Source organism: Myotis davidii, unplaced genomic scaffold (assembly GCF_000327345.1).
Source record: "Myotis davidii unplaced genomic scaffold, ASM32734v1 scaffold79, whole genome shotgun sequence".
Lineage (NCBI taxonomy): Eukaryota > Metazoa > Chordata > Mammalia > Chiroptera > Vespertilionidae > Myotis > Myotis davidii.
The window spans coordinates 1,120,352-1,135,233 of NW_006294339.1; the positions used below are offsets into that span (position 1 = coordinate 1,120,352).

General features: G+C 35.5%; 1 protein-coding gene across 3 annotated transcripts in view; it reads left to right on the plus strand.

The window, feature by feature from the left end:
• ZFYVE9 (zinc finger, FYVE domain containing 9) overlaps positions 1 to 14,882 on the plus strand; it is an 84,698-nt gene that overhangs the window by 22,453 nt on the left and 47,363 nt on the right. For 2 of the 3 annotated variants that reach the window (XM_006768315.1, XM_006768316.2), the window contains exons 4-6: positions 5,076 to 5,175; positions 7,627 to 7,803; positions 9,432 to 9,601. In XM_006768315.1, coding sequence (XP_006768378.1) covers positions 5,076 to 5,175; positions 7,627 to 7,803; positions 9,432 to 9,601 — 447 coding nt within the window. The remainder of the gene's footprint in view (positions 1 to 5,075; positions 5,176 to 7,626; positions 7,804 to 9,431; positions 9,602 to 14,882) is intronic. The other variant, XM_006768317.1, reaches the window with a different exon arrangement.

Here is a 14,882-nt window from a genome sequence, read left to right on the forward strand (position 1 = left end):
GGAAAGGGAATCATCTCATTGGGTCAAGATAAAGTATACTTGAATATAGCAGGGATTAATAGAAAATTGTGAGAAATTATATAGCATAGCATAAGGCTTATTTTAGCTCTTGATAAGTAGTATTTATACATTCATTTTGGTATAATGTTATTAAGTAGAATAATTATGTTTGAATTTATGAAAGTTGAAATACTGCAGCTTATTTCTATAACACTAAAATGGGATCACGACATCTGAATTCCATTAATTTCTTCATTGTTAATTGGAAAAGTATGCCACACTCTAAAATGCTCTGCAAATGTGATTTTTATGATTTCATACATTAATTTAGATAATTGCTCCATATAGCAGTATAATCCCTACTTGTCCTATATATGCTAGACATTAAATAAGAGTACAAAAAACTCCTTCCCCAAAAGGTGCTGAGTTTAAACTATTACCATTATTATATATCCACTAGAGGCCCGATGCACGAAATTCGTGCACGGGGGGTGGGGGCACGGTCCTTCAGCCCTGCTTGCACCCTCTAACAATCTGGGACTGCTGGCTCCTAACTGCTTGCCTGCCAGCCTGCTTGATTGCCCCTAACCTCCTCTGCCTGCCTGCCTGCCTTATCACTGCTAATCACTCGCCTGCCTGACTGGTTGCCCCTAACTGCCTCTGCTTGCCTGCCTGATCGCCCCTAACTGCCTCTGCCTGCCTGCCTCATTGCCCCTCATATTACACTTTTATTATTATAGATATTAATTTCCTTTGGAAATCACTGATTCCAGTAGATTATGGTTATTCATCCTCTGTCAAGCTCCGTTTATCATGAATATTTTGACTCTTATTTGACACTTGACTTCAAAGGTCTAAGAAAGCCATTGAGTTTCTAGTTATTTGCAAGGCTTTGTCACACTTTATCCATTACTATCATTGACGTGACTGGTGCCAGCTGGTAAATGACTCTGTTCTATCTACTATTTGATAGAAGTAGACATAAGAACAACCTTTAAAAGTAAAACTTTTTGAACTGATACTTATAATGTAGTTATTTTGTACTTGTTTGGCATGTTATGAAAGATGAGGATAAAATAATATTTTTGAACACTTCCACTTTATGCTAGACTTATCTAGTCTAACATCACAATTCTCTGAGATATACAAGTGAGAAAAATGCACTTCAGAAAGGTTAATAAGTATCTTGCCTAATTCTGAGTTTATAAATGAGAATGCATGGATTTAACACAAATCTGTCCTACTCCAAAGCCCCATCTTCTTTTTACAACACTAGATGTAGCAACAAAATTTATCTGTACTTGAGTTGCTTACTAGAAATATGTCATTGTCTTGAGGTGAACATTAGTTTTGGGCAATGGTGAAGGACCATTGGGAATTTGAGTATTTGAATTTTTAAGGAACACAAAAATATTGAATGATTGGTGCTATCAGGTGATGAGGGAGCCTAGTTCAAAGGTAGCAGGATTTTAGGTTATATTTCTTGGAGCATGTCTTGAACTACAAAGTAGGAAAAGAACAATATGGGCACCAAATCACTGAATAAGGAGGGATTTAATGACAACAGTATATACCACTCCAATTTACTATTTTTTCCACTTTGACTTAAAAAGTCAAAATCGATGAATTTTTGCTGCATGATGGCTTGAGTAGACAGAAGAAAGAAAAGAACTGTAGGAGAGGAGGTAAAGAAAAGAGTACTGAAAAGGGCATGAAAAGCTCTGGGCTTCTGTTTCCTTTCTGTAAAAGGAGGGGATTGCATAGGCCTTATCTCTGATTCTCTGCAGCTCTTGAAAAAAGCTTGTATGAAATTCTATGTTTTAAAAAAGAAAGGAAAGAAAAGGAGACAAAGATTTATGCTAGCACTGATTTATCTCTAAACTCACTGATTAGCTAAGGTCACTTTGTAGGAAGAATATGCCATTAACCATTTTGAAACTGTGCTGAAAGTGTGTATTCTGGCAGTCATCACAGTTAAACTGGAATGCTGTTTATCAAGGTGCCAATTATGTAGGCAACATTGAGGGTTTTATTTTGCTATTATTGTTTCCTTTTTTATTTATTCCTAATACTATTAATTTCTTCAGTATCCCTTTAGACACACACGATCTTCATTACCTATAGTTAAAAAAATAGCTTGATGACATGCATAATGTCAAAGTGGCATATTGAAAAATGATCTAGATCAGTGGTCAGCAAACTGTGGCTCGGCAAACTGTGGCTTGCGAGCCACATGCGGCTCTTTGGCCCCTTGAGTGTGGCCACGAAGTTTCAATCACACTGTACATGTGCGCCTGCACGTGGTATTTTGTGGAAGAGACACGAAACTGGCTCTGACATCCCCTGAGGGGTCCTGGATTGTTAGAGGGCGCAGGTCAGGCCAAGGGACCCCACTGGTACATTATTAGGGCTGAAGAGGGACTGTGAGGGCTCCAGGGCTTGTCCGGCCAGCCGGACCCCAGCAGCAAGCTTACCTACCGGTTGGAGCATCTGCTCCCTGGTGGTCAATGCACATCATAGCAACTGGTCAAACAAACGGTCAGACACTTAGCATATTAGGCTTTTATTATATAGGATGATTAAATGGGGGATAAGTGGGTGGGGATTGGCTTTAATAATTGTTTCATCTATGTAATGGGCACTTGGGGGTTTGTTATGCTGTTCTGTCTACTTTTATATAATTGAAGATTTTTCTAATAAGTTTAAAAAATGAATGGCTGGAATATGATTAAAATAGGGATATGTTTTATAATTGTTTGCCTTTTACAAATTAGCACTTTTTAACACATACAAAGCTTACAATGCAATTTAACTTATCTACAAGGTAATAACAGAATATATATATAAATTAATTCATAGTTTATTAAGGGAAATGAGCCTAATATCTTCAAACAAGTTTAAAGTTTTATTTTTAATGTTGTTTACTTATAGCATTGGTGTTGTATCTTTCTGTTTATTTAGCTTAACTTGGAAATAAAGTTGAAAGGTTAAATTAGAAACTCTTTGTTAGCCGTCTTTGATACACTCTTAAAGCAACTCTGATAATTACTATTGTTTTCAGTTAATAACAGTAAAGTTTGGACAGGCGCAGGGTTGGAATTTTTTGAATTGCTTAAGTTCTTACTATATTGATTTGGTATTTTTAAAGGTGTGGATAATGGTATTGTCATGTTAAAGAAATGTTAAGATACTCTTCTGCATTTAAGAATTTTTACAAGTTGTTACTGTCATTGGTCTTTGTTAATAGCTGGATATTGGTCAGTCACATGCACTTTCTGATTCTTGCAAGGCAGTTATTTTTGACATAATTACAGGGTTTTTTGAAGACTTGGGACATCATTATTTCCACTTTCTAATATGAAAGGAAATAAGTGAACATTTGATGATTTAAGTTTTCAAGAATTGCAAAGGAGTGTTATTCACACTGTAAAGTGGTATAAATAGGTACAAATGGTACTTGAGTATGAAGCTGGTTCATAACTTTGGCAGTAAGATTTGTTATGAGGGAAGCCATAAATGGGAAATTTTATTTATTTATTTTTTTCCATTTTTTTATTTTGTTATTTTTTTTTATTGCTTACAGTATTACAAAGGGTATTACATATGTGTCCCTTTTTTCCCCCCCCCTTGACAATCCCCTGGCGTCCCCTACCCCCCAGTGTCTTATGTCCATTGGTTATGCTTATATGCTTGCATACAGTCCTTTGGTTGATCTCTTTTCACTTAGCATAATGCTCTCCAGTTCCATCCATGCCGTTGCAAATGGTAAGAGTTCCTTCTTTTTTAGAGCAGCATAGTATTCCATCATGTAGATGTACCACAGTTTTCTAATCCATTCATCTAATAAATGGGAAATTTTAAAAAGAGCACCATGATACATTTATATTATGTGCTATATTTTACATATATTATCTCACTATCCATAAAAGCCTTATGAGGAGGAGAATATTTCAATTTTACATATGAGAAAAAACTGAGGTTCACAGAGTTTAAATTATTCACATAAAGTCATTTGGCCAGTGAATGATAAAGTTAAGATTGGAACCCATAAGTGCCACATTAAAGAAAATTACATGTAGCCTGGTCGTGTGGCTCAGTGATTGAGCATTGACCTGTGAACCAGGAGTTCACGGTTCAGCTCCCGGTCAGGGCACATGTCAGGGTTCCTAGTATTTATACAGTTTGTGGTGAACTTGAGCAAGTCATTTAACCATCCAAACTTAGTTTCTTTTGAGAGAAAATAATATATCCCCTGTTCTTCCTACATCTCAGAATTACTTTGAAAATATAAAGCCTCTGAAAACTGTAAATTGGTAGTCATAGTAGCTAGATATTAATAATACCTAGAAAGAGAGGAGATGATCTCTCTTATACTGTCTTTGATATGACTTCATTTCTTGGTTCATCTTTGTAAGCTATAGGTACGTATTGGCCATAAAAACTGGATTAGTAGAATTTACTGAGAACAGCTTTCTGCTTGTATAAAGCTCTCTGGGATAAGTTACTAGTGAGTTCTGAAGAAAATAAATCTTCACAGGGAGCTAAGGAGATTCTTTTGCCTGGTGTGGAAGGGAAAAAGAAGATTATCAAGAATCAAGCCTAGAAGGTGAAATAAGGTGCTAGTGAAAATAAGGTGCTTGGTATGATTATTATTCCTCACATAAAGGTAGTAAAAAACAGAAGTTAAAACTCAGAATTCCCAGTCTTTGTTTATTTCATCCTGCTATGTTACCTTTCCAAATAGAAATAGCAGATGTAACTATCTATAAGTGCCTATGTTATTTGATATTGTGTGTAGAAATTTTGCCTAAGGGCAACTCAGATTCTCTCCTCCATCCCCCATGTGTATTTGCTGATCTTGGCTAAGATTTTTATTTTTAGCCAAAATTCACTTTCCTTATTGCTGGCAGACATGTAATCTCACACTCTTGCTTTTGAATTGGGTCTTGTGCTCAACTGCATTTTCCTTTAATGTTTTTAGTGTTTTAATAAGGTTTTCTATCAGTCAGTGTTTGTCAGTACTGGTTTACTTCTATTGTGATCCTAAGTAAATTTATTATGTTCTTTTCCTGCAGGTTTTCTGTGCTTCCTGCTGTAGCCTGAAATGTAAATTGTTATACATGGATAGAAAGGAAGCTAGAGTATGTGTAATCTGCCACTCAGTGCTAATGAATGGTAAGTATTAAAACAGGTTGAACTCACAGTTATTGAGATCAAGAGAATTTCCTGCCTTTCTCTACAAGTTGTTTAGCTTCTGAAATGTCATAACTTTAATTGAAAATATTTAGCTAAATTTCCATGTTTTAAAAATACTTTAGCATTTCAGAATACCTGTGCCTAATGTAATGAATGAATGCTAAAGTCAGGTAAGTTTTGCAGAAAGAATGGAAGTTCTTGTGGAAATTTGGTGCTATATGGCTGTTAATGTTCTGTGAAATGATTGGAGTGGGATGGGCGTAGGGGACTCTTGACCACTTAGATGATGAAATATTAAAATTGAACTGAGGTTTTCCTTTCAAGGGAAGCTATCTCTTTCTAGGAAATACCTTAATAACTTAGAATATATTCTTATTAACATCTTGTTTCATTCACCTTGTTAAAAATAAACATTTTAGCATCTGGGATCAAATAGAAAATTGCATTTCTCTATTATCTCCTTAATACTACTTAGATTTGTTATAAGGATAATGATTTTGAATTTAGTTATATGGTAAATATATATATATATGTGTGTATGTATACATATGTGTGTGTGTGTATATATATATATATATATCCATCCATCCAGGAGAAGATAAATATAGCTTATCCAGTGTTCCTCACTGGATTGGAAATGAACCCAAGGCATTTTAGTTAAACAAACAAAAGCCACCAGAGTATTCTCTTAAAGAGATATATAATTGATTAGGCTGTAGTATTTTCCTCTTTGAGTGCATCTTTGTACAGTTGTCAGAACAATTACTAATAGACATAAAATGTTGAACTTGGATACCACTGCTGCCTGTACCAGGGTAGTGTGCCTCCTGGAAGCTGAAACTTACCTGCTCGAGGCCCCTCTTGCTCTGTCTGTCTGTGTTGCTCATAGTGATGTTTCCCTGTTGCTGGCTTATTAACCTATTGCATGTCAGTTAATCTGATCTGTTCTAATCTCCTATGAGCCACCCAATTTCCTCCCATTTCTGAATTCTTATAATTTTGATCAAATATGAACTCATTCTCTTTACTCTTAAAGGTCATTTTTTAGATGGTTATTTCACTCTGTTGCTCAATTGGTAATTTTTATTCCTACTTTCATTTTCAGACATATATCCACAGTTAAGAGCATGCTGCTTAATTATAGTACCCAATACCACTTTTATTTGATGAGGTCTTTCAACTTGGTAGCTTTTGTTTTTTTTTTAACTTGGCAAAGCTAAAGATGAAGGAAATGTCAGAGGATTCATATGGACTACTTACATTTTATTAAGCAAAGATGCCCTTAATGGGATCCTAAAATAATTTACTTTTTCTGGTTTTTCCAGTGTCTTTTCTCTCGCATGGCTTAGCCCAGTCTTTTACGGAATATTTAATTTGATGCTTTTCAGTGTTCCCTGTCTCTTTTTCTCTTCCCTTCTTTCTGCCAATGCTTTCAAAGGAACATAGCTGTTGTTTCCAGCTTTGTCCTGCAATTTGGAGGCAATAAATATTCAGAATCTTATGGATCATTCTTGGACATTGAATGAGATTTTTAAAAAGATGTTCAAAAAATTGGATGGTGTCTATTCTTGGGCATGTGATATTACCTGAACCTGGAATATAAAATTTAAAAGCTTTCATTTTTGTAGCATCTTTCATCCTATTTACTTTAAAGACAGTAGTTGATATGTCAGTATTTAGTTAAATTATAGACTAACAAAATATAGTACTTTAACATATTATGAGCATTTATATTTATTGATGGCACATTTTCATGTTCAAATGGGTCCTATGCTTTTGAGACACACCAAAGATGTGAAATGGTTGTTTTTGCTGGATACTTTTACTCAGTGTGATCATTGCACAAAAGCAGAATCCACAAGTGTTGAGATGCGTTCTTCTGAGCTTTATTTAGGCTTCAGAATTTTTTAAACGAGATTTTACCTTAACTAAGAGAAGAACCTAAAAGTCTAGAAATGACAAAGAAAATATTATACAATGGAGTCATGTTATTTTAGCCTCTGATTTTTAGTTTTGCTAGAACTTTATAAAATGTATTGAACATTAAACCTTCCCACCCCACCTCCAAATGCCTAAGTACTATCCCAGTTGCAAATCCTTAATAAGTTTGATGTTGTTTCACTAAGGGAATGCGTGCTCTCTTTCACAGAAGTCAGGGGCCTAGTCATTAACTTCAGACTGACCTATCAGTCTGTATTAGAAGTATCATGTAATTCTTATTTCTTGCTTCCAAATAGTTTACTTAACTAAATGGTCTCCTTTATTGACTAAAATTACTTATCTCCTTAATACTATTTCACTAGCCAGCTAGAAGAGAGACATACTATGAGTGTTAATGAGGAGGAGCTACATTATTTATCCAATAATTGGAGGTCTTGATGTCCATATTTTGCAATCCATTCACATTGATTGTGTCTGTATTTGCTTTAGCTCAAGCCTGGGAGAACATGATGAGTGCCTCAAGCCAGAGCCCTAACCCTAACAATCCTGATGAATACTGTTCTACTATCCCTCCCTTGCAGCAAGCTCAGGCCTCAGGAGCCCTGAGCTCTCCACCTCCCACTGTGATGGTACCTGTGGGAGTTTTAAAGCACCCTGGAGCAGAAGGTAGGGGATCATGTGCTGTTCTCTCTTTTTCCTCACCAAGTTCCTCTGAAAAGGTGCTGATGTGATTTTACAGCACAAGTCTTTAAAACACTACAGATAAGTCCCTTTGGATGGTTATTAAAGTGGAAGAACAAGGTGAGAAATGTGTTGAGACTATTTCCGGGCAAGTAAAGAATAATGTGTTGCCTGATACTTTGGAGGCATCTCTAAAAATATGCCAGTGTTCTCTTTAATTTTAGAATGGAGCAATTACACTGCTTATATTTGAAAAGAGATGCAGATTTTGAAGTCTGCCTGTAAAATCCTAACTTCATGCCTACTTTAATGTTCTTTTATAGGAGTTCACTAAGTGATGAAAATGAGAGTTCTTCCTTCTGACCAGCCCATTGCTTTTTGACACATACAGAGCATTTTCTCTTCATTTTTAATCTATTCATATAAAAATATGGAAATATTGTGTTAGGTACATAGATCTTTATAAAATTCAGAACTTCAATTCTGATTATATCATATGGTAGATAGGAAATTATAGGCTCAACTTATTTTAATTATATCTCTATGACTATGATATTGTCAGATGAAAGGCACTTTGTACGTTCAGGGGATTATCAGTAGTAAAAGTAACAATTACATATTTCCTTAAAATGATCTTGTTAGGAAGTTTCCCTTGATAACTAAAATCAATCTTCTTGCATTAATTTTATATCTTTTTGTATAGTAGTATTACCTTCCCCTTGCTTAATAGCCCTTCTCCCCTTTTGAAGATCAAAGTCTTCTATTGACATTATCATACTCTTCCCCATTTTCCCCTTTCTTCAGATTATCCCTTAATGATATTCTGTATTTTTATGAGTTCAGGTTTTCGTTCTTAAAATCTTTATTCTCTTTACTTCATTTGTCATTTTTGTTGTTCTTCCCTAATCTCTCTTTGTTTTGGCTCTTTGAATTGATTTCCAAAACTGGATTTAAAAATATTATTTCATCAGATTCAGTTTTCCAGCTTTCTCCTGTCCTTTTACTAAAATGCCAACTACTTTTTCACTGCCAGATAAGTCTTTTTCTCCTTCAGTTACACTTTAGCCAAAGTTCTGGTCAGTTTGCTTCCCAATTCTTATATGTCTGAGCCAATTCTTCCTTTTTAATTAATAATTCTTCAAGATTCTTCAGGGTGTCTTTTGCCCTTTAAAAATACCATAGCACTTTTCCAGATATTTAATTCCTATGGAACCTCATATTTTTAGGAGATGTGGATGTCTACTGCTAGATATTTTCCCCCTACTATTTATTTCCTAGGTACTTAAAACACTTTCTTTAGTTTCTCTTTTAGTGTCATGGGACAGAGTATGTGATATCATCATAGGTGTATTTAAGAATTCTTCATATTTTAAACCAAAGTGTTTTAAATCTTTGCATATAAGTTATAGAAGTAATATATACTTAAATGTGTATTTTATTAATTTATAACCACTTTTACACACAGTTACAGTTCTGATGTTTCTAATTATAAGATGCTAAATAGTGATTTTTTATTTTTTTTTACATCTGGAATTGGTGACCTTCTCTTCTTTGATGTTAGAAACCCTACCGATGTCACATTGATGCCCCTTTTATTTTTCTGGTTCCCTAAGTGGCTCAGCCCAGAGAACAGAGGCGAGTTTGGTTTGCTGATGGGATCTTGCCTAATGGAGAAGTTGCTGATGCAGCCAAATTAACAATGCACGGAACTTCCTCTGCAGGAACCCTGGCATTGTCACATGACCCAGTCAAGCCAGTAACTACCAGTCCTCTACCAGCAGAGGTAAGAAAACAAGATGGTAACTAAAAGTGAGTGCTTACTTTCCTTAGCATGTGCTGCCTTGGTCTTGCTTGTTTCTAAGTTGAGTGACCTTTCTATGGAACCCTGTAAGTTTGGATACAGTTTACTAGTAGTGCATGTGTGCGTTTTATAGGGGTACAGTATATGTGGCAAAATCAGTTCTTATTCTATATTTGCAAGTTTTTTCAGGAGTAAGATTCTTATGAAGGTTGTTCTCAGGTGAGCTCAGGCTACTGCTGTAGCTAGAAGTTATGCTAGAAGGAATCCTGGCTCTTTGATACATTGGTTTTTAACCAGTTAACTGCCACGATATTTTGAATTTAATTAAAAAAGGTCTGCCACTTGTGTCTATAGATGTTTATGGCAGTTAACTGTTAAACCATGTTCCCCAGGTTCTGTGGTAGCCTCTCTGGAGTACAGTGGTGAGGGAAAGCCAAGCAATACGAAGGAAGCTGGAGGAAGATATTTCTTTCTCTCAACCCAACTATCTCCACTTTTTTCTTTTCTCCCTGTTGTGTTTCCCTGGAAGATGCTTAAAAAGGGTCCCAAAGTTTAAAAATTAATTGAAAACCACTGACTTAATGGTTGGAAGACTCATTATTTACCTAAGGAAGCTATCTTATATTGTGTTGTCACCTCCACTGTGTCTCTATAGGATATTCTAGTCACAATTTTGGGGCTAATGGAATTCTCTTTCCTTGGGACCTAATTTTCAGAAGGGGACAAATACTAGCTACTTTTTCTGGACTCAGTGAGAAAACAAGAGTCACCTCGGGTCAAAATGAGCAAGTATACTTTTATATAGTGGTAGCCTTTCTATTGCTCATTGCCTCCTTGAATTTGGTCATCAAAGCTATAATAAGGCTTATGTTAATTCCACCTAAGTATATGTGTCCATTTAAAAAAAATAAAATAAAAGGATCAAATTTAGATAAAGTTTTTATTCTTGAAGTTTTCATAGAGTTGTTAGTTACTATTTATATTTATGATCAGTGATTTTTTTCAGGCATTTACATGATTTATGGATTTTATTTTAGCTGAAACTGCATGTTATTAATATTAGATTTATTGACATACAGAGCTAAATTTCCTGTTTGGTGAAGGAACATTAAACCAGGCCATATCTGTCTTCAAATATTTCTAAGTACTCCCCCCCCCCCCCCCCCAACTAAGGCTTCAAAGGGCAACAGCCAGAACTATCTTATTCTTCCCTGAATCTTCATAGTCACTTTGTCAAGAAGGTTCCTTCTTTTTCCTTCACTTGTTTGTTTGAAAAATTTTCAAACTCACAGAAAAGTTGCAAGAATAGTACAGTGAATACTCATATACTCTTCACGTATATTTACCAATTGTTCACACTTTGCCATATTTGCTTTACCCCTACACACACACACACACACACACACACACAGATACATAGTTATTTTTTTGATGAGCCATTTGAGGATTAGTTGTACTTCATTGCTTAGAACAAGCTATTTTCTTTCATAAGCACAATACAATTATATGAAAAAGAAATTTCACATATAATTCTGTTATCTAATATATCGTCCATATTCAGATTTGCTCAATTGTTCCAATAATGTTCTTTATAGATTTCATTTATACACATGTGCACATATATAAAATTTTTGTTATTAAAAAAAATTAGGATCCCATCAAGGATCACAGTTGCATTTAGTTGTTGTGTTTCTTTGGTTTTCTTTACTTTAGAACAGTTATACCACTTGTTAAATTTTGCTTTTCATTTTACTGTGTTTAAGTAGACCACTGCAGTTCAAACCAGTGTTGTTCAATGGTCAAGTATATTTTCAATCCATGGTTGGGAATCCAAGTATGTGGAGGACTGACGTAAGTTATATGCAGATTTTTGGCTGTGCAGGTTGTGGATGCCCCTAACCTCTGCATTGTTCAAGGTCAACCATATTAATATTTTTGGAATATGTAGGCCATGGTTTGCATAAAGTCCTTAATTTGTATTTGTCTGATTTTTCCCCCCTCATGATTAATTTCAGATTAAACATTTTTGGCAATAATAATAATACCGCCTAAGTGACAATCTTTTCTTAGTGAGACACATAAAGAAATAATCAGTTTGATAGTTGGTTAAATTGATATCTCCTGTGTTTCTCCACTGCAAAAGTAGCTATTCCTCTTTGCAGTTAATAAGTAATATGAGGGTTGATATTTTGAGACTGTGAATGTCCTATTCCCCCAGCAATCTTTCCGCAAGTGATTTCACTGTCCTCTGACAATTCTTGCCTGAATCAATTATATCTATGATGTTTATGCAATTATGACTTTGTTTTCTATGAAAAATTTTTATATCTTTTAAATTGTATGATTGGTTCTTAAAACATAGGTTTTTTTTGTTGTTGTTGCTAGTAGTTTTTTGGTAGAATCTTTATTGTTTTCTCTATATAGAATCATGTCATTTGTAAATAATTATAGTTTTATTTCTTACTTTCTAAGTTGGATGCCTTTTATTATTTTTTTCTTGTCTAATTGCTCTGGTTAAAATAAATTTTTTTTTAATGAATGAGGAAGCTCTAGTGGATAAATGTTATAGGGACTCAAGGTGTAGCTCAGTTTAAGAGAAACTGAACCAAGTTAGTTATTTTATTTCTGTGCTTTCACATTGTTCAACACTCTACTATAATATTTATCTGGTAAAAAGAGGGAAAGCAAATTCTCTAAGGCCAGACTGGAATATAGTTTTCTCATCTTTATGGCCTGTAGAGTTCCTGGCAGTTAATAGGTGCTCAGTAAATTAAATAAATGCCTTTTCACAGATGGTATTTAAGTAGAGGCCAAATGGTCACTTCTTACGACATTAAAAGGTGAATTAATGCATCATTAAGTAGCAAGTTAGAATATATTGCTTTATTTTCTGTACTATGCCTTGAAATCAGTCATAATGGTTTCCCACTAAATTATAGATAGTATAGATAAAAGTATGGCAAGATATTGACATATTTTTAAAAATATAAATTTAATAATTTCAGAGAAGAAGGGAGATAGAGAGATAGAAACATCAATGATCAGAGAATCATCGACTGGCTGCCTCCTGCACGCCCTCCACTGGGAATCAAGCCCGCAACCCGGGCATGTGCCATGACTGGGAATCGAACCATGTATCATGCTGCCATGTGCCATGCTGAGCCATGCTGGCTGGGTGATATTGACATATTTTTAAAAGTAATTTAAATCTTTACTAAAGTTTAAAATATATATAGCAAAGTGCTTTAGGAGAATTAATCTTTGGGAAAAAACTTGATGAGCATATACATACAGGGTATCTCCCCAAAAATGTATACACACTTTAACAGCTGATAGTTGTTAAATAAAAATGAAATGTATTTTAATAAACACTGCCTTTATAATTATTCAAAGTGTGTATATACATTTTTGGGGACACCCTATATCTATACTAATAAAAGCGTAATATACTATTAGACCGGATGTCCTTCCAGACGAAGCTGGGGCTATAAGGGAAGCCTGGGTCCCGGGTGCCTGCCAGCAGCCAGGGGGAAGCCCGGGGGCCCGGGTCCTGGGTGCTAGAGGGAACCTGGTGCCGGCAGCTGGGGGAAAGAAGGCCTATGTGGGCTTCTAGTATACATATAAACACATACACACATACACACACACACACACACACACACACACACACACACACACACACCCTGTTACCACCACTCAGGTGAAGATATAAAACATTTTCATCACTTAGAAGGTTCCCTCATACCCTTCTTTTCTCAATACTTCTTTATATTAAAGTCCTTGTACATCTTTTCTCGGAGAAAAGATGTATCATTATTCTGACTTGTATCACTGTGGAGTGGTTTGACCTGTCTTGAATTTATGTAAGTGGAAACATATAGTATATAATGTTTTGTGTGGGGTTAAATTGGCTTATTAAACTCAAAACTATTTTTTGTACAATTTATCCATGTTGTATGCATCAGAAGTTAATTTTTTTGTTGTTGAGTAGTATTCCATCAATATGGATATATCGCAATTTATCTATTTTCTTTTTAATGGACATTTGGATTATTTCCAGCCCTTGGTTATTGTGCATTGAATAAAAGCTGCTATAAACATTCTTCTACATCTTTAAAAAAACAGTTTTAAAATGCTTTTTTAAACCTTATTTTTCTTTCTTTTTTTATATTTCTTTTTATTGATTTCAGAGAAGAAGGGAGAAGGAGAGAGAGATAGAAACATCAATGATGAGAGAGAATCATTGATCGGCTGCCTTCTGCACACCCCCTTCTGGGTATTGAGCGTGCAACCCAGGCCTGTGCCCTTGGCCAGAATCGAACCTGGGACCCCTCAGTCCGCAGGCTGATGTTCTATACACTGAGCCAAACCAGCTAGGGCTATTTTTCTTTCTTAAATGATGGAGAATATGGAGAGGAGAGCATCATTTTAATTAGATCTTTGAGTGTGGTCTATTAAGTCCTTAATTGTGGATTTAATCCCACTCAAAATGTTTTGTGACATTATATTTTATTAAATATATCTAACACGATCATATTAATGCAAAGAAAAATGAAGCTTTATTTCATGGTATAGTAAATGAAAATGATGACCTATTTATTTATTTATTTATTTTTAAATATATTTTTCTTGATTTCAGAAAGGAAAGGAGAGAGGTAGAGAGATAGAAACGTCATTGATGAGAGAGAATCATTGATTGGCTGCCTCCTGCACGTCCCCCACTGGGTGGGATCTAGCCCGCAACCTAGGCATGTGCCTCCAGCCGGAATCGAGCCTGGGACCAGTGTGCAGGCCAACGTTCTAACCACTGAGGCAAAGGGGCCAGGGCAATGATGACCTATTTTAATCTCTGTATGTTATCAAAGTTAATTTTTTTATTGTGGTAAAATATCTACACTAATAAAAGAGAAACATGGTAATTGGTGTATGACTGCTATCCTTTTCATTGCCTAATCAGCGAGATATGCAAATTAACTGTCAGCCAAGATGGCGGCCGGCAGCCAGGCAGCTTGAAACTAACATGAGGCTTGCTTGCTTCAGTGATGGAGGAAACGTTCCCCGCCTGCAGCTGCAGGCCTCTGAGCAGGCAGTTTCAGAAACTCTGTAACAAATACCATAGGACTTCAGACGGCAGATTCGCAACATTGTATGCAAAGGCCAGAAACCTACTTTCAGCGGAGGCCTAAGAGCTGGAGCCACGCCTCAAAGCTAAAGCTGGCCCAGAATAAAAAAAAAGAAAAAAAGGAGCGGTTGGGAGCTGTGG